General features: G+C 40.9%; 2 protein-coding genes across 5 annotated transcripts in view; one reads left to right on the forward strand and one right to left on the reverse strand.

The window, feature by feature from the left end:
• Positions 1–489: 489 nt before the first annotated feature.
• On the reverse strand, positions 490–17,739 carry TDRD1 (tudor domain containing 1). 3 transcript variants are annotated; one of them, XM_053949245.1, is made up of 22 exons: positions 17,565–17,739; positions 16,205–16,323; positions 15,033–15,097; positions 14,689–14,836; positions 14,188–14,293; positions 13,833–13,872; positions 12,185–12,233; positions 10,578–10,655; positions 10,088–10,264; positions 9,481–9,588; positions 8,808–8,978; positions 8,306–8,554; positions 6,780–6,902; positions 5,775–5,885; positions 5,424–5,594; positions 4,240–4,485; positions 3,606–3,722; positions 3,285–3,395; positions 2,860–3,027; positions 2,305–2,526; positions 2,086–2,132; positions 490–1,475 (listed from the first exon to the last, which is right to left on the reverse strand). In XM_053949245.1, exons 1-22 carry the CDS (start codon positions 17,651–17,653, stop codon positions 1,383–1,385), a joined length of 2,808 nt encoding a protein of 935 aa, XP_053805220.1. In that variant the 5' UTR covers positions 17,654–17,739; the 3' UTR covers positions 490–1,382. The 3 variants fall into 3 exon arrangements, with proteins under 3 accessions (XP_053805220.1, XP_053805219.1, XP_053805221.1); XM_053949244.1 differs by having other exon boundaries at positions 10,578–10,658; XM_053949246.1 differs by lacking the exon at positions 17,565–17,739 and adding an exon at positions 17,505–17,550 and having other exon boundaries at positions 10,578–10,658.
• A 6,383-nt stretch (positions 17,740–24,122) lies between these two features.
• Positions 24,123–26,755, forward strand: part of CCDC186 (coiled-coil domain containing 186) — a 34,813-nt gene continuing 32,180 nt past the window's right edge. The window contains exons 1-2 of one of the 2 annotated variants that reach the window (XM_053948996.1): positions 24,189–24,205; positions 26,266–26,380. In XM_053948996.1, the coding sequence (XP_053804971.1) occupies positions 26,317–26,380 (64 nt within the window). In that variant the 5' untranslated portion in view covers positions 24,189–24,205; positions 26,266–26,316. Of the gene's footprint in view, positions 24,206–26,265; positions 26,381–26,755 lie in introns of both variants that reach the window. The other variant, XM_053948997.1, reaches the window with a different exon arrangement.

Genomic DNA, 26,755 nt, shown 5'->3' on the forward strand with positions numbered 1-26,755 from the left:
TGAACCACATGAGCAAGTCTCTTACTTCTCCACTTACTGCCATGTGCCTTTGTGAAACACCAACCATTGCTTTTCAGTTTTGTTTTTTTTACCCAAACAGAACAAGCAAAGATTTACTTTTCCTTTGTCCTGCTTATGAAATGCTTTTGGCTACTGCAGTCAAACTCATCTTCTGAACTGCAGTGATAATTGCTAGGAGAGGAACCATGTGGACAAGTGAACAAGAGGTGTGGGAGGACTAAACCATCAGTGCTTTGCATGAGAGCAAATGCTTGTGCAAGGCACTCTGGTCCCAGGGAGTCAGAGGACACTTGACAAAGCCATAGTCGGGGTTCAGAACCAGGGCCATGAACAGAACTCCAGAAATTCAAGTGCAAGCATTCATCTAATAATTAGTTACTGCAAGAATATGATGTAACAAAAACTAAGAGGCAGGAGAAAAAAATCTGAGGCAATTTGAGTGCAATAAAACATTAAGTCAAAAGAAAATATTTTGCAATAATTTTAATCTCAAGATTCTTCCAATCTGCAAAAGCCCAAACTTGAAGTATGTGTTGCAAATGGACAGGAAGGCTGACCTTGCAGTTTCAATCAGCAAATGTCCACTGTGCTCCACAAAAAATAATCTGACATTCCGGAATTGTTCAGAAATGACCGATAATCTCTTAATAATTTGATTCAGTATTCTTGTCATAGCCGAGACTGGGTCTTTTTTATTATGATGTGAAAACTTGATGGGGTAGAAATCCTGATGATGTAGCTATACAAAAAACAGCTTCAATACAATTCACTTCAAAATAACATTCACAGATGCATATTATACAGCATAAGTGTAAAGAAAGAACTGTGCACATTAAAGTGTTTACTGATTTTAGAGAGAATTAGCTGTATACAGTCCAAGACAACATTCAACCTTTAATGATACTGAAATCAAGGCTATGAAGAACAAATGGTGGTCTAACTTCAGACACCAGAAATTAGGTTGACAGATGAGTATTCAAAAGAAGATACAGAGTTTTTCAAGTAATATAAATGGTACCAAAGTTAAGTGAGCCTTACAATTACAATAATTTCAAATGCAAGTCTGCAGAACAGGCTCACCATGTAATGGCCATTCCATAAGCTTCTGTCCATTCAACCACAAAATACAAGCAAAAAATTTAGTAGCACATGGTGGCATAAAACAAGAACAGAACAGAAATTTTAGCTTGCAGCTTTGCAATCCTCTAAGCTACATCACAGTAACAATCAAGCATACAGATAAATGGTACTTAAAGTTTCTACAAAGTGACCCTAATTTTTTAAGCTGATGCTCTTGATCTTCAAAAAAGGAACTGCAGCAACTTGGTGGACATGAAAATTAAATGGTGCATGTCAGAGACTTAGTGTTTCAACAGATTTTTCATATCACTGAATCCATCTGGATTCCCAAACTTGTTTAAAAGGAAGAGTAGGACTTGTTTATGCTCTTCAAGCTGTGGAATAAGCAGAAAGAGTTAGAAGTATACAATTCTGGGGGGTTTTAATTTACCCTGATTTCAGATCAGGGTAGATGCTAATATGACAAACTCAGCTAAATACCATATTAATTCAATAAATATATTTAGTTCATTTCTGTTGTAAAATCTTCTGGAGAGGGAAAAAACCAACAGAATTGCAGCTGACTTCCCCTTGTCCATGTATGTGTCCCTCCCCCCCCCCCTTTTTTTCTTCCTGAAGCAGCTTCCTCAAACTAAATTGATTAAATACTCAAATTAAGATTGAGATTAGCATCTTAAAATAGAGAACATAGAAAAGTGCCACTTCTGAGACTTCAAACACTTAAAAAATGAAGTAAGAGCTGTCTGTGGGGCAAAGTACAGACTAATGAAGTCTCACCATCTAAACACCATCCTCCCTCAGCTTCAGGGTGCTCTAATTATTAGCATTTATAAAAAACCCTGAGAAGAAGTGTCAGGATACATTTCACAAAGCTTGCATGTTTCAGTAGCTATTATTCCCCCTACTCCCATTTGCTTCCTACATAGGGTTTCTTTTGAATTCTGGAAACATAAAAAAGGAAGTATTGCTTGGCGTGAATCTTACTTGCACTTTTAACTCCTTGCAGCAGCAGTTGGTCTCACCTTCATTACCTATAAAAACCGAAGTGAATGAGCAAAATACACACATACATTCCTTCCCTAATTTAAGAGGTGACATGTGGCACTGTCCAGGATTTTTAGAAGGAAAAGTCATTTAGCCACCCCGTGTGCTTACAAGCTCTTCAGAATAAGCAAACTGAAGTAATCAAGCCAAAGTATGTACCTTGATGTTCACTATGTGAGTTTCCAGCACTGCAGGATGTGACCAAACCCTCCTTTAGCAGTTTGTCAGCTACATTCACATAACCACTGTCCAAGTGTTTCTCCACTGTTACTAAATTAACATTTCCATTAATCCCTTTCACTGTAATTGTGACATGTTGCTTCAATAATAGTTTTTTCAACTTGTCAAGCACTAATGGAGACCACTCAGCTTTCTCTATTCCTGTGAAAAAAGGAAAATCAAGTTTATTATATAAATAATTCCTTTTAAGCTATAACTTGAATTGTACATACATGCTTTGGAAAATGATACTAAATTTTCCTAATATAAATAGCTTAAATTCTAGAGATAATAAACTACAAACATGTTTTCTAAACCAGCTTTTACCATGCTTACCAATATACTATTTCAGAAGATCGTCATGCTGTTTACCAATATTAAGGAATGAACACTACCACCAGAACAGGCAAAAATTTATAATGTTCAAGAAAACCAGTCAGAGGTTTTTGGGGTGGGTTTTTTTTTTTTTTCTTATTTTGGGGAGGTTTTCTTTACCTGCAAGTGAACATGTAATTGTCTGAAAAGGCAGCTTTAAATAGGTATCAGTGATTGGCAGCACCTTTGAAAGGGGTAAAGTTTCTGTGTTGCCATAGTCTCCATACAGAACTTTCACTGCAGACTGGGAAGCTTCCAGAACAACAGCTCTGTACCAATTGCCATTACCTGAAAAGGTTGGGACAAGAATGGTCACATGTGAAGAATCATCTTATAAACACAGTTTATCACGAGAACAAGAAACAGTAGAGTTTTTAAAGAATTTTTAAGTATTGTGGTGGATATATAAAAGGCCAGTTGACAAGAAGCACAATTAAGAGATCCATAAGCACTTTCAAGTTGGTGTTTTTTCCTTTGTGTAAAGCAAAAATGAAAGCTGTGTTTTACACTGGCCAAGGAAATGGAAGGACAAATTATTGTCTCACCTGAAAACTGAGCACAACAGGCTTCACCCAGTTTTGGCTGGAAGGGCTGTTTTTTACAAGATCTACAATAGTTGTCCAGTGAAATCAGCTCCTTAAAGAGATTCTTTTGACCTACAGAGAAAAACCCACTTTCACTAACCACATCTGGGTACAATGAAGAGCATACTTAAGCCCCTGCTCCCATCTTTGACATTTTTATATTTTCCTACTGTCCAAGATACATTTCTACATGGTTCAGTTCACTACAAACATTCATTTCATTAATTAGCTTGCAGCAGTAACTTCTTACTGGTATTAGGAACAATGAACACTTTTTCTTACCTTTATTTGGAACTGGTACAGCATAGAACAAGTCTGGGCTTACAACTTCAGTTACACAGACAGACATGGTTTCATCTACAGCCAATTCAATTGATTTCCAGTGCCCCAGTGAGGTTGCTAATACAAATTGTAAGAAAATGCAGTGTTATCGCCGTCCTCCAAGCATACATGTATTTTAAGGAACTGTTATTTTATTTGATATTTATAATAATTTTTTTAATTTCAGACACGACTACATGTCTTCCCTTCAGGAAGACAAATCTAAATCAAGATAAATGATGCTTACTTTGGCATTCATAAACTGTTGGCCTATAAAAGTAGCTAAAGTAAAAAACAGCACAGAAAAAAGACCTTGAAAAGCAAACATGAGAAAAGTTTCAGTCATAGAAAACTTCTAATTCTCTGATTCCCACAGAGTCAAACAACATTCATTTAAGACAAACACAGTGATTTTTATCCTTCTCTTTTTGTCTGTAATGCCACCTGCAGGACAGCTGGTGTTCAGCTGTAAGAACTGACAATATAACCAAAACTATGCATTGATATTAATTGTAGCTAAACAAGAAAATAACAGTTAAAGGCTGGAATACTGAAAATTCTTGTTAAATCTAGAAGTTAAAATTCCTTTAATTACCTTTTTGGTCAACAGACTCGTTTGGAAAGTTATTTTTATCTTGTAGAACCTCCTTTACAACCAGTTTTTCTGAAGTTAGTATCTCACTGATAATTTTTGGACAGTCTGTGGAATTATCAGTAAGGACTACACCTGCCCCATCTTCAGAAAGGGAAGCTACTGTGGCTTGAAGTTCTAAGCCTGAAGTGTACATATGAAATCTTCTTGTAGCTTCTGGATTCCATTTGCTATTTCCAGGCTTTATACCTGGGAAGTAAGAAACTGTTAAAATATCTCCATTCATTAATATTGACTTTCCTCAACATTATAATTTCCTTTAAAAAATACTTTAAAAAAATTTCTTTAGAGCGTACCCTGAAATATCAAGGCTACTTTTATTACCCTAGGGCAACACATTGTCCTTCATCCTGTTAACTGCTCTCCCTCTTCCTCCTTTTTTCTAAATGCCCACATTTTCTCAGGACTCCCAAGTTTCATCCTCTGTTTTTTATGATTCAACCAAATAAATCCTTTGCCTTAACACAAACAACACTATTAAAACTGGTTTTGGATCAGTATAATCAGGCCTTATTATCAAAGGAGCCTACAAAACCTAAATGTTTTAAGGGTGGGTGGGCAGGGGAACAGCACAAAACACTTGAACAAAATGAGTTTTTGAGCTTTTTCCTGTTTTCCACAGTTTTAATTTTTAAACCAAGCAGATTACACCAGAAAGAAAGAAAAGTTCTGCAGAATTTTGAATGGTGTGAAAAAGGAATTTGCAGAACATTCAGAAACAGCCGTACAGTGCCAAACTCTTCAGGAGTCAAATGAAAGAGAATTGAAAGGCCAACTTACTTCACTTAAATGGATTAGCTCATTTGCCTGCAAAAGTTTTGAGAAATAAAGTTGCCCAAAAGCACATTTACTCCTAGGAAGGCAACAACCAAAAACCAGTAAGCACTAGAGATGAAGCAGAACTCAAGAAGCTCCCTTCTGACCAGTAAAGAAGTAAGCAAAATCCATGCAGATCACTCCAGAGAACTGTCAGGAGCTCAGAGAAGAGAAAGCAAACAAACACAAAAGAACAGAGTTCTGCAGAGTATTCCCTGTCATCACCTCTTTCCATGAAGTGAGAGCAAGTCTTTAGAGCAGCAAGTCTCTAAATCCAAGAGCTCTTGTAAGAGAAACTTCCTAAGATTCACCTGAGAGCCAGCATTTAATTGCTTGAAATGGAAGTTTCAGGAACGAGGATGAGATCTGTCGGATATTATCCCGTGGTACGTCCTCAGTATTTCCATAGTCCACAAAGCTCACTCGAACACTTCCATCTGAAGTGACATTTTGCACCACAGCACGGTACCAGTTACCATCCTCTAATTTGAAAGAAGTTTTAAAAAAAAAATTAATAATTACTTCACACATTTGCTAAGTCTACCAGCTTTCACTTGTTAGTAAATAAATACAATTCTTTGCTGTCCTCTACCAATGTAAACTATCAGCTAATTTTTCATGTTTGCCCTATAAAAACAAAACTATTTTAGTCTGTTACTTGCCAGAGTAAAAAGCACAGCAAGGGTCTCCATTCTCAGGCTCAAGAAGATCTGGTGGTGTTTTCTGGCAGTGTTCAGACAAGGATTTGTTAAGTGAGTTTAGAGCAAGTAACTCTGAAAATCAGAAAAAAACCAAAGATGAGATCAATGAAATTAGATTACTTGAACTTTATCAATGCTGTTCACTCTACTTGTAAACCTTCAAATGTATTCCTTGACTATGTAAGTCAAAGAACAAACATCCCTCACTTTTTAAGAGCTGCCCCATATTTTTTGTTTGAATGCCTTTAGCTCCCTCTTCAGCAATTGAATTTTGTCACATTCTTTTCCTAGCATTTAAAATGCCAATGGCTATCAGAAGTCTTTATACAGACTTCTGGTAGAGAAACAAGACTACTTTTTAACTATTCCAATAGGAAGTCACATCTTAATGGCTCAATTTTCTCAATTTTGTGTTACAATTATTGTATCTCTTTAAGTTTTTATAAATTACAACAGCGTACCACAAGAGAGCTCCAGTAAATATAGTCTTGTCACAGGGAAGATATCTCTAATTTGCTTTTATTAACAGAATCACTAAATCATGAAGGGTGGAAAAGACCCTTCAAAATCATTTAGTCCAACCATCAACCCAGCACCACAACAGTCACCCCAAGTACCACATCCAGATGCCTCTTGCACACTTCCAGAGACAATGACTCTACCACCTTCCTAGACAACTTATTCTAATGCCTGGCTACTCTTCTAGTGGAAAAAAAAAAATAAGATATCCTTTGGCTAGGTTATGGTAACTCTTTCACTTTCCTCTACTGCTTATCTTCAACATTTTCAGATTTCAATACCATGATCCAATTTCTTTGTTACTCCATTTGTATTCTTAGATAAAAACCTCAGAGGTAAGCCTTCATGCTGTAAGCTTACTTGACACAGTAGTTCATTAGAACTATAATAAATGACAAACCAGAAAGCAAAGAAACTATCAGAAAAAAATAAGCTGAATAAACTTACCATGGCTGTTTGAAATCTGACAGTAGAATTCTCCAGGATTGTACACTGTACACACTATGACACTGAGTGTTTGGTTAAGAGTTAATTTAATCCACTTGTATATTCCTTTTTTCATTGTGTCCTCTAGAGAGGACAGAAAAAACACAGAATGAAAATAAATTAAAGTAACTATTACAGGAAAAAAAACCCATCCCGAATGCTCATCCGCATCCTCAAATTTCTTGTTATAAACCATCCGAAAGACTAATTATCCTTGAGAGCCTCTTTGCAGAGTAAAACCAAGAAAGAGAAATATGCCAGTTCTTTAATGTATTTCTCCATTACCAAAAAGAGCAAGCCATAGATAGCAGGGAGGAGTAACTTCACAAAGAGTTAAAGACTAGCTGGCAACAGCCTGGGCAAGAGGGACACTGGGGAACTTTGGTTCTGGGAAACAGGAGCATAGAAGAGGGAAACATCTGTCACCAAGACTACTGGAAACAATCTAAGGAGGAAGAGCAAAAAAGATTACTAGGAAGACTGGTTGCAGAAATTTGCACTGAATATTATATTCAGGTACCTGAAAGAAGCTTATTATTTAACACAAGTTGTAGAATACATCATGGGAAAACTAAATTATGGCAAACTGGAGAACACACTCTGTTTAAAACCTGCATTCAACAGCTCTGGCTCAGTGACGGAAATGACAAAAAGGTGAGAGGTAACCAATAAACCAAGGAAATACAAAACAGGCCCTCGATGAGAGCCACAGATCAAAATATGTTTAGATACAGCCAGGAAAGTTACTGTTTATTTGAATGTTTTGTAAGATTCCTTACTCTTCTGAATAAAGACAAGGAATAATTGTGTCCTGGCCACAAGGCCTCTAGTGAGAAAGACTGAAATTATTTGAACATAGACTTGACAAAAAGTTTTCAGTACCAATGGATAAGAGAATACATATGTCTGCCAGACACAGGATGGAAAAAAAAGGAAGTTAGCATGCTTCATAAGAGACAAACCAGGAATCTTCCCCAAGATTTCAAAGAAATTCAATGTAACTTAAGTAAAAATCTCTTGGATTGAAGCTTTGGTCACTAAATTCAAACAAGGCAATTTAAGCATAGACTTGAAGCTTTATAAGCTACTACAGTTCAAATTTTCAAGGACTAAGTATGTTTATGTGTAAAATATAGGACAATGAAGACGACAATAGAGCAAATATTATTTGCACTAATAAAGGACGTAGGAATACGTAGGTAATAACTAGTCATAGCCTACTTCAACTGGAAACTGTAAGACTTCAACAAGAGCATGCACCAACTTCCAAAAGCAGCCAATTCCAACTTTTTTAAGCGCGTACACCTGGACACACACATACAGACACACCATTTCTTTACTGTTAAGATGCCATGACTAAACTTTGGACTTGTGAAGGCTAGACTTGATGAGCCAGACTGAAAAGCTCTTAGAGATAAGAGCTTGCATTCTCTGTACTCTAGCAGGAGGTAAACAATGCCAGGGCAGCAAGACATGTTCGTACTCACCGTTGGCTTGCTCAACATCAGTCCCTCTGGCTGCTGGTAAGGCCATGCTCAGTTCCTCAGCTGCAAAGCCTTCCTCAACGAGAAGGCTCGATACATTTATTACTGGAGTACCTGAGGCATCTGTAAGCTCCACCATGGATTTAGAACTCTCTTTATCCACTACTTTTACTGTCAACACTTTGTCTTTCACCAGTTTTTTCATGTAAGAAATACCTTCTGAGGTCCATGCTCCTAATGGTGGCTTTACACCTAGTATGGAAAGGTTCTGAGGTCAGTCCAACTCTCACCAATGTGTGGACAGGTACAACAACTGCAAGTACATTCTGAAATATTTGTCACATTTTGAGATATGCCACGACCACTAAGAATTCTGGGAATAATGCCTACCATTACCTCCATCCTTCCCCATGTTTCAATGTGAGATACTACAGGTGTGGTGGCTATGTAATACCACTTGTTTTCCCCATGTCGAGTTTGAAACTGCTAATCATTTACTTCATACCTGCCAGGCTACATCTTATGGCTTGAGCTGGCAAGTCCATCAAGCTTGGAATTATAGGACGAAGTCTGCTCAGTGGAAGAGAGTCAGAATTACCATAATCCATATAGTCCACCAAAACAGTGTCTTCAGAAGCATAAGCTGTAACAGCAGCACGATACCAAAGGTTGTCTTCTAGAAAGGAAGATACAGATGTAATGTCTGAGAACAGACTGATTTTTTTTTTTGACAGATCAATATAAAAATACATCCCAGTACAGCTCAGGACTACCAAGTGTTGGCTAAAGTAGCATTTTGAGAAGCAGTCTATCAGAGCAGCATCATTCCATATAATCCCATTTCTTCTGTGCTTCTTTTGGGGACTGAAATTTCAAAGATATACTTATTTCCAACCCTGGAGAAATAGCACTTAGCAACATAAAAAACCCAAACTTTCCATGATCTCTTAATAAGCTATTCTAAATAATCTGAATCCAGTGTTAAAAGTTTGCTCAATAAAGGGACATTTTAAAATTGGTATTTTACAGATATATTTTTTCAAATCACTACCTAGCATTACCCACTAAAAATCAGAGCTAAATAAACTCTATATGAAACATTTCTAAACATAATTACAAAATGTATCTTTTTGGTAATTAACAAGGGACATAATTTAGTATTTTCACTCCATTTTTACCTGTGAACTGGGCACAGCACACATTGCCAGCAGCAGGACGGAAAGATGGATTATTGGGAATTTTGCCACAGTATTCATTAAGAGATGCTTCAAGCTCAGCAAGTTGACCTGATGTTAAAATACATAGGTTTTGGAACATAGCCTGTCTTGCACTTATTACAAAATAACTAAGCTCAAAGCCTGGAAGAACATCTTATAGTCTAATGGAGATTATTTCAAATGTTTAACATTGATCAGACTAGGGCTCTTCAATCATTAACATCCAAGAGAGTCCTCATGTGTGTCTGAGGAATCACAGCAGTGAACAGACAGGGAAAACCAGTGATGGGTTTTTTCAGCAAAGGGACAAAGTTGAAGCCAGTGCAAATTGAATGCAAGCTAGTGGAGGCATGCCAGGAAGAAACCAAGGAAGACAGTTCTTCCAACAACAGGCAGATGATGAGGTAGGCCACTTCTTCCCAAAGGACACACTTTGCTACTGATTATCCAGAATTAAATGGCTGCACATGGACACAGAAGAAAAATTCACCTTCATCCAGCCACTCCCTACCAGAGAGAAAAATGCTATACCAGGCATTCTACATCCCATTTCCAACCCATCACTTACGGGCACTTTGCATCCGCTGACAAAAAAAGGTGTCTGGATTTTGAATGTGAGAAACCACACCAGAAAATTCATCTCCAATACTTAAAGAGACAAACTTGGTAATTGAATTAGCACAGTGAAAAGAGTCTTTATCCTCAGGTTTTTTTTTTTCACTTCCCTTTGAATGGTTTTCTGATACTGCACATAAAAAAGAAAAAAGGTTGCCAATCAAAAGCTAGCTGAAAATATAAACATACTGAAATAGTTTACTCTTTTTATTGATGCTTTGGACTTTGATGGCTCCTCTCATATTATGAAATTAATGCTCACATAATAATCACTATACAAAAGTTTTATACTAATAAAATGTCTATGAGTGGATGTCAGTAGTGACCTGAAGCTCCATTAGCCAACATTTTTAAGTTTGAGGTGATGCTAGTGAGCAGCTAGAATATCATGCAGTACAGGAGGAGCTAAAATTCATCAAGTTTAGTTTGGGTTGCTTGCTTACCTCTTGAAGAGTCTACTTTGGCATCACTTCCTGAAGTTAAATGAGACTTCATTTCTAAGGGAACTTTATTTAGGTAGTCTTCTAAAATATAGATGGAAGATTAAATTATTTATCACATAAAATAGTCATCAGCTAGTTTTGCTTCAGAACCATCCCCTGAGCCAGATCTATATTCCTATCACAAGGTGAGCATGTTCTACTTATTTGATCAGCATTTAATGTTTAAAAATGCAAAACAAAGGTAATTTCAGAGTAGCTCAACTACTTGAGTTCTCTGAGCACATTCACAGCTCCAAGACTGACTGACTTCATAAAATGAGCAAAGCAGTAACAATCAACATTTACTTCCAGTCACTAAAGAATGTGAGCTGAAAAACTAATTATTGCTTTTCAGACACAAGGATTCCTAACTTACCTAATTATTTACAACACTGAGTATGAAATGATTTAGTCAAGATGTCTTTGTAAATCTTGGTTTCTCAGCTGCTACATACTCCATTTCTGATGTGTAAAGCAACATTCCAAACTTTCAATACCATTATTTTCAAATTAAAATCTCAATACAGGTGTTTCAGTTCCTTATAAAGTCTGGAATGAATGCATGGAACATTTCAAGAATGCAGTGACATTTATGTGATCTTCTCTCCAAAAGGTTAGCAGGTTACACATCACTTTGCTACTGGTGTGCTGTGAAGCAATCAAATGTGAAATATGCCCAGCACAATCCTTAATCAGTTGTATTTACAGGGGACTAAAGTGAACCACCCTTTGGCAGACTGCACAGTATTACATGGAGATAAGCTTCATGCACATGAACAAGTTTAGCAAGCTAAGAGGATCAACCACCACATCCCTGAATGTTTCTGTGGGCTGCAGATCAATAAGACCATAAATGAATATGGTCTTGGCAATACATGGTTCCTACTCTGCAGCCAGAGGAAAACCAGAACAACAGCCTTCCACATGACAAAAGGTACACCTTGCACGTATTGATCTGCTTTGACAATCAAACTCAGCTCAACTGAAACTCTGAATTCTGACTCCTCAAAGGTCTTGTGCTTGGCTTGTCTCTCACTGAAGCTTGCAAAGTCACAAATATAAACATGCTTATAGAGTTCTCCAATGGATACAGCAATATCCAATGATTGTTCTTTCTTTGGAATACTTAGTGAGTATGTATGAAATATAATGAAAGCTGGTAAAATCCTACATGGAACTAGAAAATGACACTGTAATTTTTAAAGAGTTAAAAATGTATGAGAAAGAAACAAAATGGTACCAAATTTTCATCCATCTATTAAAACAGAAAAATAAACAAGATGATCCAGAACACACTGAAGTTAGCACAGTTCTATTGGAAAAGTGACCTTACTAAAATTCAAGGTTATTAACCTTAGTAAGGTACTGACTAATGCCAGGCACTGACATTTTATGGAAACGTGAAATAAAGTAGAATTGAAAAAAAAAAAAAAGAAGTCAAGGGAGAGGTTGGGAGAGTGACAGGAGGGAGGAGGGCAAAAGAAAAAAAAGAAGTGTTATCTTTTACTGGTGTAAACATAAAAGCCTTAATTATAGTGGGGGTTTTACCCACACAACCAAGTGCTTACCAGAATCTGGAAGACCAACATCTACAGCAAAACTCAACCTCACTTCCTCCTGTAATATATCAACACCAGTTAGTGAATAGTGCTTTCCCATGAGATGAGAAAAAAAAGCTGGCAGTGCCTTCATTCCATCCTTTTCCTTTCGGATCATAACTGGCAAAGAAACACTTAATGGCCTGGAAATAACAGAACAAGAGGGGATAGCAGATTATTTCCCCTTAAGTGACTAAATAATAAAGGCCTTCAGAAATATCGCCTTGCACATTAAAGCTGCTGCTGGGGCTTGAAGTGCTATCAACTCAAGTAACTTCCGCACTCTCTTCTAAAGCATTAGGAAATTAAGGTAAAAATAAAGAATCCCCAGAAATTGAATTACCCTATTTAAAACAGCTACAAGTTATGTTTAATATGAAGCTGTTCAGCTGTAGCTCCTTGTAGTAACAAAGTTCAAGAAACACTGCAGAACATATTGAACATCAATGAAGAACAAATGCTGAAGACTCACACATTCCCCTCCTCACCTGTTTTACAGGAGAACTCAGCTAAAATTCCCACTTATGGTGCTCTCATAAATAACAAGAATCAAATTCCACCTGCTTCCTCATAACCTTGATACCTCAGAGTAGATTAGAGCTACTGCTTTATCTGCTGGCATCCATTTTTATAAGTCTAATAATTTAATGTTTAACCCACCTTAAAACCCTTCAACATGCAATCTAAGCTCTCTTACTTCTACAGAACTTATGATCTTCTGAAGGTGAAAAAGACAACAAAACCCCTTCTGTTCTTTGAAAATCAAGTGACTGCAAATTTTTTATTCATATTGTACAACCATTTGGTGTAATGGGCCCCCACCATCAGTAGATCTGTTTCATTAGAGCCCAGTCACAAGCAGACACACAACAGGAACTAACAGTTTGAACTAACAGAAGTCTCATGACATGAAGCCTCCTTTGTAAATTCCTTCAAAAAGTTAAAATAGATGAATAAGCTACTTCAAAGAAGTACATGACAACGGAGTTCTGCAGTGCAAGCAAGAGGCTAGTTGGAGGTATGCAAACTTATTCACTTTCATAGATGTGATCCCAAGAAACCACAAAGAAAAATCAACTCCTGCAGAAGAGTTCATAGGAAGACTGGAAGAAATGTTTGGCTCAAAGATCAAGAGAGGCTTCAAAACATTACAGAGGAGAACTGTGTCATCTTTAGTTCCTTCTACAGCAAAGAAACAACAGCTTATCTGCATCTGTTACTGTATACTACATTAAATGTATTTCTCTAATAAATTTCCTAGGCCCTAAGAGTTAGCACAGGATTTCTTCACAGAAACAAGCCACCAGAAGTTAGCTGAATTGGACACACTACATCTGTTTCCTTGCCACACTATTTCTCCAGCAACATCATACATGTCTTAATTTTTAACTTTTTTTACAGAAGTTTTTTTTCAAATAAAAGCAGGGTTGTCTGATAGTGCTTCTAAGAGCTCTAGAATTAACCATTTTCTTAATGCTTCTACCAGTAACTTTTCATTTGAAGCACTGATCTTTCTAAAAGGAGAAACTTGTTCCTTTCCTGTACAGGTTAAATGAAGCACACTGCCACTCACTCACAGCAGATCCATTCAAGATATAGTCAAAATTGTATTCCATACCTTAAGATAAACTCCTGTGTTGGTTTTGCTATTACTTAAACTGTAATCAAATAAAAATATGTCAGTTTGAAGAACCAAAGACTGAGAAGTAGCATAAATAATACAATCTATTTGCAAACAGATAAAAGGCTGTGTTCATAGTATGTAATTTTTGCCAACCCTTATTTCTCATGCACTAAAATGCAGAATTACAAATATGGTAATATGCAATGACAGGCATAAGATAACACAGTACCAGCCTAAGAATAGCAACATATTTTACTAGAATAGTGCCTTGCCATGGTCATTTATGTTGTAGTGGAATGGACATAGTCTTTCTGGGAAGATTATCTGGCAGAACTTTCAACAAACTTACTTCTGTTTAAGAGGATCACAAACTACTCTATGTGCTGGCCAATCTTTTTTCTGACAATCTGCAGAGCAATAGTATGTTTGCAGACACTGTGAGCATCTGAGCTTTCCTAAAACAAACCAAAAGAAAGACGAGAGAAGTCTGAGCAAAACACGTATTGGAAGGAACAACAACTGTTTAAATAACTGCTTTACAAAACATCTCCCCTGCAATTACAATTAAGTACATACAAATAGGTATTTGTATTCACATACAGCTGATAGACATTGCTGCCCAAATGTCCCAAATTCCTTCTACATTTAGGGGAAAAAACCCCACTACTTTTGATAAAGAAATGCTCTTTCACTTATCAATTCTGTTACTACAACTGTGTTCTGAATAGAATGTACTTGTGTCTGAGAATTTAAAATATTCATCCATTTAAAGACATTTCTGAGCAAACCTGATCTGGTTTCAGTGATAAATCTATTATATGTCACAGGCTACAGGACAGCAGGCACTTACCAAACAGACCACAACGATGGCAAGTGCCCCCTTTAGGGGGTGGTACTAACAAACTCAAGAAATTCTTATCATAGCAAATAGAAAAAGCTCTCTTAGAGGAATATTGCAATTCCTTTCGCTTCCCATTAATCCAATAAGAATGTGACACCTGTGAAAGAAAAACCTGAAGTCATTCTTACTAGAAAAAAACTGTCCATCAGGGTAGAAATATTCTAATATACAAAAACATGACAACAAAAGGAGACAAAACTTCTAAGTTCTAGAAAGAGAAATACAAGCTGATAATTCCTGCTACCTAGAAATGCTCAGAATACTTGGGGCAACTATAAAGTGAAATAACTCACAGTATTTTCTTTATCAGCTGCAGCTATGCAGTTCTCTCTACCAGTTTTGTCTTCCATAGAACTTCCTAGAAGCAGAAGTATTTACAAAGGGATCTGATTAACAACACCAACACATGCCTCTGTTATGGAATATCTGCAGGAAGAAACAAGGCTCTTGGCTACTCCTACTATTCTGCCAGCCCATTTGAGCAAATGGAGATGCTTGGACCATGACACACTCTGGAAGTCACTTGTTTTCATTCTGATACCACATTTACTCAATCATGCAATCAGTGGAATTATTAAAACAACAGTTTCACCTTCTGTGCTTATCACTTAATACTGAGAAACAAAACACTCTGAAAGAAGAGATTTTGATTTTCCAGTCAGTTGCCTTATAAACCTTCCTGTGAGTTTTTCTTTACCAAACAACTCTTAGAAGACATTCAGCTAAGCCTGCATATCAGTATAGTAGGAGCTCTGTTTTTGTAAGTGGGCAACTCATCCACCTATAAAGAATTTGTTTCTGTGCTAGGCTGCATATGCCCTCACATCTTGTTCCAGTCTGGCAGGCCTGTCCAAGGTCTCCACTGAGACAACATAAAGCTTACATGGCCCCTTTTCCCACCTGGAAGCAAGTGAATCTTGTAAACTCTGCCTGAACTAAAACTCTTGCCTAACATGAAATCAAATTTCATGAACTCTCCAGACCCAAGATGTTTGCACATAAAGCTAGTTCAGATCTCCCAAAATGAAGCCTTTCCCTCTCCCCAGCTTGGAGTAAGAGAACATGGATCAGACAGTACCAAGGTACTTAAGAGGCAAGAAGCATTGCTGAAGGAACTCCAACTCCCATGTATTGGTCCAAACTCCCTAACACCTCAATTATCCTGGTGGGTTTTTTAGTTTCTGAAGCATTTCAGCAGGCACAAGTTTGGACAATTAGGAGTTGTATTTATAAACTACTCATACTGATGATGTGTATCAATGATAAAGCATATACACAATCACAGAAGAATAAAGTCAAGATACCTGTCAAGCTTATTGCACTTGTGCTGCTGTTAAAACTTCCTGTATTGTTTCTACATTTGTCAAAAATACCCTATATTGTTTGCTTGCAAAATATTGGATTTTGCTAAATATTTCAGAAAATCAGCCTAAAAACTAAAAGCTTTTCAACAGTAAGTTTGTACCTGTGACCCTGTTGCTTAAATCTGCGTCTGCAACTTCATTATGTTGAAGATTAAGTGGTTCTGCCATCATGTAAAGGTTGACATTAGAGTATGACCAAAGGTGGCTGTGGGCCAGGTAACTGCAAAAGCATGGATTTAAAGATTAATTCAATTCAGGCAGGCACACAAATTAAAGTATTTTTGGCCATATTCTGAAGATATATTTAAGCATTCATTTTGGAAGGCTAATTCTCTTTTCTTTTGTTTGCACAGCAACACACTTTCTGCAGTAAAGGATTCAACAATGAATACTGCAGATTAAATGAAGAAAATTCCTTTAGAAGAGGAATACACTGACAAATAGGAGCAGCCATCAACACCTGCACATGAAGCTCACTATGTCTCTGGAGGAGACCTTGCTGTACTTTTGTTTAAAAAGTCTGTAGTAATAAAAAGCACAGGCTGCACTCCTGGGTTCCTCATGCCCGGGAGCCTGAGGGGAACCACTGCCCGAAGAGCGGCTGCCTGAGGGGAAGCAAAGCCCTGGGCTCTGCCGAAATGCATTTTCAGGGCCTGCTTTCCAAATGCTAAGGTGCAATATAATTGTTTTAAATTAAAAGTATAGGAGAAAACAAACTAAAATGAATTTGCGAATAAAGCAGAGTAGTCTTCTAAGTGACACTGCAAACCAACTCCACCACAAACGTGCTTTCAATAACCGCAATTAAAGAGGTGTTACCAAACTAAAGTGATTCTAAAGTGATTTTTAAGTGATTAAAATTAAGTGATTTTAAGTAACTCAGAATAAAATTAGACAGCCCAGTCCCACGGCCCCCAGCCATGCTCGCAGCCAACCCCGCCACCTCCGGCCCTGTCTCCCCTCAGCAAAGCACTCACCCCCGGCTCCTCTCCCGGGGCAAAGCGAAGCGCCCACCCCCTGCCCCTCTCTCCCCTCAGAGCAGCGCTCACCCCGGGCCGCCCCTGCCCCTCTCTCCCCTCAGAGCAGCGCTCACCCCGGGCCGCCCCTGCCCCTCTCGTCCCTCAGAGCAGCGCTCACCCCGGGCCGCCCCTGCCCCTCTCGTCCCTCAGAGCAGCGCTCACCCCGGGCCGCCCCTGCCCCTCTCTCCCCTCAGAGCAGCGCTCACCCCGGGCCGCCCCTGCCCCTCTCGTCCCTCAGAGCAGCGCTCACCCCGGGCCGCCCCTGCCCCTCTCGTCCCTCAGAGCAGCGCTCACCCCGGGCCGCCCCTGCCCCTCTCGTCCCTCAGAGCAGCGCTCACCCCGGGCCGCCCCTGCCCCTCTCTCCCCTCAGAGCAGCGCTCACCCCGAGCCGCCTCCCCGCCGTCGGCGCTGCCCCACGCGGGAAGCAGGGCGGGCCACTCACTCGAGGACCGTCGGCGGGAGGAGAGGAAGCAGCGGCCCCCGCAGGCCAGCGACGTCTCCAGCCGCTCCCGGCGGGTCAGCGCCGCTCATTCCGCCCCGCGCAGGCGGGACCCCGATCCTCAGGGGCGGAGCGGGGCATGTGCTGCCCGGCTGCTCGCAGCCGGCGGTGCGGCCATCGTGGCGCGGCCGGCTGAGCCTTTCGCTAGTCCGGGTTACTCCAAGCCCCATTCAGCCTGGCCTTGAACACTTCCAGGGATGGGGTATGGGGCATCCACACGTTCTCTAGGTAACCTTGTGTCAGGGCCGCACTACCCGCACAGCAAAGGATTTCTTCCCAATATCTAATCTAAACCCATCCTCTCAGTTTGAGGCCATTCCCCCATGTGCAGTCACTAAGTGCCCTTGTAAAAAGTCCCTCTTCGGCTCTCTTGTACCTTTAGGTACTGGAAGGTGCTCTGAGATCTCCCTGGAGACTTCTCCAGGATGACCAGCCCCTGACCTCATAGCAGAGGAGCATCTTTGTGGACATAATTATTCATGGTTGAACCAGTAACCCCAATTTATTTTATACAAGGTCAGAAAATGGCTGTGAGAGCTATGCAAAAAGCTCAAATTTGATACATAAAATTGATGCATTTGTATTTTAAAGTATTTGAATTTCGCCCTGCAGCCGAGAACATACATCACTTCATCTCCCATTTCCAACCTATTCTCATTATCCTTTGTCCTTTTTCCTCTTTCTTTTCTATACAAGGTGTTTTCCCCTTTTCTTCAACTTTTGTCTCCCACCTCCATGTCTCTATCTTCATGGGAAAATATACTTCATCCTCAAGACTGCTGCAGTTTTATGCTACTACTCAGACATGATCTCAGGTGTTCTCAGTGCTGTGCAATTAAGCTTTCACCAAAAAATAAATTAACATGATCTATTTTAGTGCCTACATTGTTGTACTTATTATTAAAGTGTATAAAATCAGTGATGAATTTTATTGTTAAATGTTCTGTACAGCAGGGAATAATTATCTCTGTTCACAGAGAAGTAGCTGAAGCATAGCTATTTTGCCTTAAGTCATTTGGCATCTGGCTGTGACAGCATTTCAGTCTAAATTATCTGTATTTAAGTCTAGGATCCTGTCTGCCAAACTAAGCATTCTCAAAAGAAAAGTGAACAACACATCTGAGGGCTGCTGAGTTTTCTCTCAGTGGTTTAGATACCACCTACTAAAGTCAGAGGAAAGACTTCCTGACTCACATGAACCTACAGTCCCCAGCTCCAGCCTGAGCAAAACTCAATGGATTAGAGGCTGATCTTACAAGAAGGAAAATTAGATGGGATTTGGTGGGACTTGAGGAAACCCATGTGTGAAATTGCTCAGCATTGCGTATCAGGGTAGGCACACCTGTACGTGGGAGATTGCGGGGAGACAGGGAGATCGTGATCATAGAGCCTCCATCATCTCCCTGCCCCTTGTTCCTCTGTCCCTAAGATTAACCCAGTAATCCTCATGCCTAGGAAGAACTAATACCACTAAGGCACTAAGAAATACTTCTCTGTCATTCAAACCTCTTTCAAAAAAAAAAAAAAAAAGGTCCAGCGCTGGGGAATCCACCACTTCCTTGGGGAGATTATTCCAATGGCTGTTTTTTCTTATTGTGAAACATTTTACTCCTGTGTTTAATTGGAATCTCCCCAGAAGTGATTTGTATCCATTACCCTTTGTCTTTTCCATAGGAGTCCATGTAAAAAAAAATAATTTCCATCTTCTTTGTATGTACCCTTTAAATACTAGAATGTGGTGATAAAGCCTCCCCTGAGCCTTCTCTACTGACAGCCAAGCAAGCCCATTTCTCTCAGCTGTTCTTTCTATGTCAAACTTCTCAAACCTTGATGTTCTTTGTGGCTCTTCTCTGGTGCCTCTCCAGCATGTCCATCTCTGTTACGTATCAGGGACCAAAAGTGAACACAGCCTTTCAGGTGTAGCCTGGCAAGCACTGAGTGGGGTGAATACTCCTTTGTCTGTGCTGGTGATGCCCTTGTTGATGCAGCCCAGCATCCTGTTGGCTTTCTTTGCTGCAGCAGCATCGTGTTCACTCACGGTGAGCTGTTTGTCCACCAGGAACTCCAGGTCTGTTTACACAGAGCTGCTCCTCAGATGTGTAGATACCAGCCTGTGCTGCACTTCTAGATTATGTTTAACAAGGTGCAAGACATTACACTTGACCTTGTTGAACTTAACAAAGTTCTTGTTAGCTCACTCTTCCAGCCTGTCCAGGTCTCCCTGCTGGGTAACTGAGTGTCAGAGGTAACTGAGGAGAGTGCTCTTAGCACGGAGGCTGATCAGGAGCGACATCCCAAGAGCTGCACGAGGCTGGTGTGACTTGCCTGCAATTGTTAGCAAGAGCTTGGGCTTACCTACGTGTAGGTTCTGTAAAACTGTACCAGTGTGTCACTAGCTCCAGGATCTAAATGCCTAGGAACCCTCTGAGACACCACTGTGCTACATGCTGAAAAAGGACAGTGCGAGCAACATATAAGGAACATAATTTTTTCCAGTTGTAACTTGCTCAGAGCACTTGAGTGATCATAGTCCCAGTTGGGATTTGCCATGTATAGATCAGATGTGATGGTGGTGGCAAGCAGCTTCAGCAGAGATGCTGTCCTTACCTGACACGTGGAGGGAAGATGGGGCTTTGTGAATGGTGCTCCCTGAACACCCCTGGCAAACTCTGCTTGCTCAGAATAAAATAGTTACACAATGAAAATGGTTCCCAATGAAGAAAATAAGAACTCTTTGTGTAATTTTGCCATGATGTGAAATGGAGGAATCAATTCAGCCCAAAGTAATTACATTGCAACAGACCAGCCCTCTGACCAATACAGAAGATGGGATTTGGGCAAGCTGGACTTTGCTGCCAGCTCCTCTTCGGCAGTGCCAGACATGGTCCTTTGATACCTGTGGTCTCAGAGGAGTGTGGGATATCACTCAGGACATCTGCTGTTTGAGCCACCTCATTGTTCTCCCTTAAAGTGGAGCTGCTAACACTTCTTTAGCTGAAGGAGAAAAAATAGCTTTGTAAGTCCTTTCAGAGGGCAAAGCTGTAGAAATACTCTGGATAATTAACAAATGTCATCTGGAAACTGAGCAATTAGATAAATACTTCCTTTCCATTTTCTTATATAATAAAGCATAAGCCAAAAGCCAGAACTGTCTTTTGAGTATGTGGGCCAAATTCTGCTTCTGCCTCTGCAATGCAGAGCTTGTCTGCAGCTGACAAGTCTGTTGTGCAGGACTGTCTGTCTTTCAGATGGCAAGTTCTGTCTCTCAGGAATTGTTTTCCTCAGCATTTGTACATGCCAAATAAAAGCTATGGCTGGCTAATTAAGAGATACAGTAATTCATTCTGATTTAACACTGTGCAAGTGGTTTGGGGAAGGACTCTGTGACCTATCATTATCATTCCCTAAGTATCTGTGGCTGCCTCCTGGGGATAAGATACTCTTCACATGAAAATGTGGCTTAAGTATAGGCATTATAAGAGTCAGAACTGTCAGCATCAGTTCTGGGACTAGAGCTATGGGGAGTCCAGCTGAGTACAAAAAAATCCTTTTCTTCTGCCTTTAATGAAGAACTTCACTAACCAGACTCTATTTTCTTAACCTGATTTTAACCCTTCTCTAAAAAAATGCCCAGAATAAAAGGCAAAAAATCAGATTAAATTCTGCCAGGTCTGTTGGAACACACTATGCACATAAAGGTAACATCAGTGGGACTGCAGACAAAGTGTACAAGGTAAAAGCACAAATCTTAAAAAGACTGGGGCTAGACTATACTGATGTCTCTGCAGTTTTCTTTAAATAACCAGAAGACCAAATAAGAAAAGAACCATTTGGGCACTGAAGTGACTGTGTTACAGAGCAGCAGTGTGAACTTTGCAGCTCAGCTGCAGAACAGCAGCAGTAGTGGCAAAGAACTCTTTCTGAAAGCAAAGCTTAGACTTGTGCTACATGGCAATTAGAAAGTGAGTGTTGCATGGCACTGCTTTCTGAAAAGAGACAATTTTTACTTATCTCTGTTCCACACCTGGTATTTTATGTATTTTTGGAAAGATGGATTAATTTGAGCAAAGCAAAGGCTAGACACTTGCCTTTAAAGTGTTATTTGGAGGTTAAAGTTGAGGGCATGAGTGTTCTCTGCAACCTACTGGCATTTGTGCTTTCAACTTAATGTTTTTAAAGACATATGACTGACTCCTTTGCTGCTGAGAGGTGATGGCTAGGACTTTGCTTAATTACCTGAATCAGTATTATCTTTCCCAGAATAATGGACATTGAAAGATTTATAGTTATGATGGCATTGAAAGGTTTACAGATTGCTTTTTCTAAGATCCCACTGTTGTTTTTAAGGATCAGTTAAAATGTTTTGTCCTGGTTTCAGCTGGGATAGAGTTAATTTTCATCCTAGTAGCTGGTACAGAGCTGTGCTTTGGATTTAGGATGAGAACAATGTTGATAACACACTAATGTTTTTAGTTGTTTCTAAATAGTGTTTACACTATTGTCAAGGACTTTTCAGCTTCTCATACCCTGCCAGCAAGAAGCTGGGGGTGGGGGGGGAACACAGCTGGGACAGCTGATCCCAGCTGGCCACAGATTATTCCATACCAAATGGCACCATCCTCAGTACATCAGCTGAGGAATAGCTGACCAGGGAACAGCTTGGGAACTGTCTGGGCATCACTCAGTAAGTGGTGAAAAATTGCATTGTGTATCACTGGGTTTGTACAGATTATCATCATTATTATTATTTTATTTTCTGTCACAATAAACTGTCTTTATCTCGACCCACAAGTTTGAGTCTTCCAGTTCTCTCTCCTGCCCTGCTCGAGAGGGGAGTGAGCCAGCAGCTTTGTGGGGCCTAGTTGCTGGCTGGGGTTAAACTACAGGTTTCAAGGAGCATTTTCTAGGACCCCCAAATTTGCAGTTGCAGCTCTGAAATTCCAAATGCCTAGAAAGAATACGGAGAAAAAGAACTTGCTCTGAAATAACTCTCTCAATTAATGTTTGTAAGTGAAGTTGTGCAGCACATTCTACTTTGAAGGTCATCCATGATACAAACTGAAGAAATCATCACTGCATCATTGGGTAGGTGATGTTTTCATACATGTAGGTATGTGTATGCTTTTATATGTATATAAAAATAAATTAGCCAATATAAAGCAACAATCTGATCTAACATCAAAGTTAGCCTGGCTATGAGTAGGGGATTGGACTACATAATTTACTAAGGCCCCTTCCAACCTGAAGTATTCAGTAATTCTAACTTGCTTTTCTATTGTTATGGTTAAGATGTTGCTTCAGGAGAGGTCCCAATGCTTATTTTAGCTGAGCTGCTATAGCAAATACAACTGCTTTCACTTAGCAGCTTGTCTGCTAAGGTATTTTTTCAATTTCCTTTTTATTAAATAAAATGGCATTTATGCCGTACTCTGGATTCCAAAAAGCTTTGTGTTCCACTGAAAAACTGCTGGTCCCAGCACTGAAATGCAGTCCAGATTTTTGATGCCCAGCAACATTTTCACTTTTTTTAAAAATCCAATCAAAGTAAGGAATGAAGTCCCAGCAGGTGTGAAGTGAAGCTGTTATTAACATTACTGGATTGACTCTTGCATGGCATGTGGGTGCGGAGGATTTTGACATAATGTGCAGGGGTTGGTTATAGAGAATGAGATGCTGTTTACTTAAGGGAGAAGATTCTATTTGTCATTACTTGTGCACTGGATTCTGCAAAAAGGAGAGGCATTTTCATAACCAGCTCTCTGAAGACTGCTGGGGTGAAGAATCCCTCCTGTAAAGCAGCTGCTCAGGGCTGTGGGTTTAGATAGTGCCATGGAATGTCTGACATGAGATCCCTTGTTAACATAATCACGTTTAAATAAGTAGAGAAAAAAAAATCCAGATTGAAACAATTTATAGACGCATGCCTGAAATGATCTTGTGTGAAATCACAGAATCAGGTTGGAAAACACTTCTGAGATCATGGGGTCCAGCCCATGGCCCAACACCACCTTGTGAACCCCACCACGGCATGAGTGCCACGTCCAGGGACGGTGACTCCACCACCTCCCGGGCCGTCCGCTCCAGTGTCTGATCGCCCTTCCCGTGAAGAAATTCTTCCTAATGTCCACCCTAATGTCCCCTGGCGCCGAGTGCACTAATACCGCAGCATTATGTCCTATATCCAGCCGCTCGGAGCTTTTCGCACCGTCAGTGGATCGCGGGCTTTCGGCGGCGCGGGTGGGAACGCGGCAGCAGCACGAGGGCGAGGGAAGGCGGCGAGATGGCTCCCGCGTCACCTGCTGGTCCCGGTGACTGCCGCGATCGCCCGCTGGCCCCCGGCCCATCCCGAGCGGCAGCGGAGGGCCCGCAGGGCCCACAGGAGGCGCGGCCGCCGCGGGGCTGGGCCGGCCCCGCCGCCCGGGGCTGCCCCGATCCCGCCCCGCCGCCGCCGCCGGGCCCCGCCTGCCGCCGCCATCTTTGTTGATGTGTCAGCGCGCCGGGCCGCGCGGCCGGCGGGGAGCGGGACCGCGCTGCGCCCGCCATGGCCGCGCTGCCGCCGCTCCTGCAGCCCGAGTAGCGACCGGGTGAGGGCTGAGCCGCAGCAAGAGCGGGCGGGCGATTGAGTGGGTGGGTGGATGCTCGGAGCCGGCGCCTTGGCACTGCCGGCGTCCCCCAGCCGTACGGGCACTGCCGGGCTCCTCGAGGGACCGGCGCGGAGCGGCCGAGGGCGCCGGCGCTGGACGGGACGGGACGGGCGCTGCCCGGCGGGCCCGGGAGGGGCCACGGGGCCGCTGATCCGCTTCGCTGTCAGCGGGAGATAAACGCTGGGGGACGCGGCCGCGGGGGCGGAGGAAGGACGGGAGGGAGGCAGAATTCCCCCGGGTGGCGAGGGGCGCTCTCTGTGCAGGTGGGGGCGCTGGGCTGGCAGAGGTCGCGCCAGGGCCGTGGGCGAGGCGCAGGAGGAGGGAACGAGGTGACAGCAGGACCGGGGGTGAGGTCCTGCCATAGCAACACCTTCCCGGTCAGGACCTCCGAGCCGGTAGCGCAGCCTCCTGTGCTGGCTCGCAGTCTCTTTGTTTCTGTACAGCTTTCTTTTCCGTGGTATTAATTAGATTGTGCTGTTTCATTGGCTGCGTGTTGGCTTTGCTGTATGGGTAAATAGTTCAAAAGCAAAGCCCAGCAGCTGTTATGAAGGTTATTTTTTAGAGCCGGCTGTGGTGTTGCAGTAGGGTACGTGTCCTTGTTTAGGGTACGTGTCCTTGTTTTTGCAGATGGTATTTGTAAAAGCTGCCTGCCCTTCTAGGTTTGAAAGAAAGACTTCAGCAAAATGATTATGATGTAGGCTTGTAGATTTTGGCTCTTGTCCCGGAAAATAGTCTGCACAGGTGAGTCTGATACATGTATACTTCCAGTGAGACTCTGTGCAGACCAAAGAGGATTTCTTAGGGAATTGAAATCTGTGAAGATGAGAAGTATGGCATTCCAGCTTTAGTGCTGCTTTGCTTTATCTTCTTGCAGAACTGCTTTTCAGAAGTTAAAACAGGTTTTAAGTTTTCTTTATTTCTGCAAACAGAATACACTAAAAATCCAGGTATGGCCGCTGTCCCAGTATGTTTTGTTTTATAAAGAAATGGGTGAAACTGTGAGCCGCAGCTGTGTTTCTCTATGAACAAGGAAATGTAACCACTGGCTGCTATGAATGCTTATGTTACGCTTTACTTTAGGGAGGAGATGGTTAAGCTCTGGAGATACCAGAAACTGAAAGTATGAAGATGTTTCAGGAGGCTGTTAGGTGACATTTGAAATGTCATTTGTTTTATTAAAAAAAAAGAACTAGTTGTATATTGCCTTGAGCTCTTTCTGAAAATCTTCAATCATCTGTTCTTGTCTGATTTTAAAACAGTGTTTTTCTGTCATTTTATAAGACTTGATTTGGAGTTGTTGGCAGATGTTTGTTGGTATTGTGAGGTTCACTGTTTCAAACTGTTGAGAAAAGGACCGAAGAACCAAATACAGAGAGCAGTTAATTTGGTCCTAATTAGCAGCTCTTTTGCTTAATGCTATCTGAAGCTAATACTGAATTTCCTGGAGCTATGAAACATATGCAACATGTTTCTGAATTTAATCATGTTATTAGGCATGTTAAATTAGTAGATGTGGGCTCCAGGAAGCAATATCCTGTACTTAGTTCTGGGCTGACTTGTTCTGAACTTACTTTCCGATTTCCAAAGACAATATTGGATAGCCTCATGGATAATACTTACCTTTGTGTTATAGTCCAAGAGCTGCTGCCTCAAATTGAGGGTGAAAAAAAAAATCTCATCAGAAAGAAATCAATGTCAGAATAGAGGGGAAAATCATGACCCTAATTTCAAAAAGTACATGGAATACTGACACTGTAATAATATTGTCTATAGCACTACCTCTTAGATTAATTAACAGAAGTCAGTCTTCTGTAGAGCTCACACTTGTCTTTTTTGCATCCTAAAGGATTGAAGAGTTTACTTATTTGTTTTCAGGGATACTGGAGAAACTCTAAGAAAGGCAGGTTTGAAAACAGTAGAACTCTGCTATCCCCCCAAAATGGTGTTTTTCAGTATGTAGTGACCATACAGACAGTAATTCCGTTGCTGGAATTTTACAGCTTTTTGCATGTTCTGGAAAGAACATTTGAAAAGAGCCGTTGAAAGCAAGCATGCTGCAATCTCCAGTGCCAAATATGCCAAGATCCGCATCTTACCAATGCCATGACGCTACAGGTTTGTAAGAAGGTCTGCTAGAGCTCTGCCTTCTGTAGTGTGAACAAGAGTTATGGCTCTGTTATAGGTGTAGAAGAGCTGTCACAGAACGTGTGCTTTGTCCAGGTTGTGTACTCAGTCATAAACTTCATTTCTTCCCCTCCCTTACGACATTCTTCTTTGCACAGGTGATGTTATCAGTGTCAGAAGGTGAGTGCAAACAGGGTTCTAGTAAGGACAGAGCTGCTCCTGGCCTTGTTGTAAGCATAGCTAAAGGCAGGGTGCTAAAACCTGAAAGGTGACAGTAGTGCTGTTGCTGGCATTGCATTCATTGGTTGCTGAAGTAGAGACTCATTTTATTGACTTGGAGGAATAAGAGTTATTCTGTGCTGAAGA

The sequence above is a fragment of the Vidua chalybeata genome, chromosome 8 (genome assembly GCF_026979565.1).
Source record: "Vidua chalybeata isolate OUT-0048 chromosome 8, bVidCha1 merged haplotype, whole genome shotgun sequence".
NCBI lineage: Eukaryota > Metazoa > Chordata > Aves > Passeriformes > Viduidae > Vidua > Vidua chalybeata.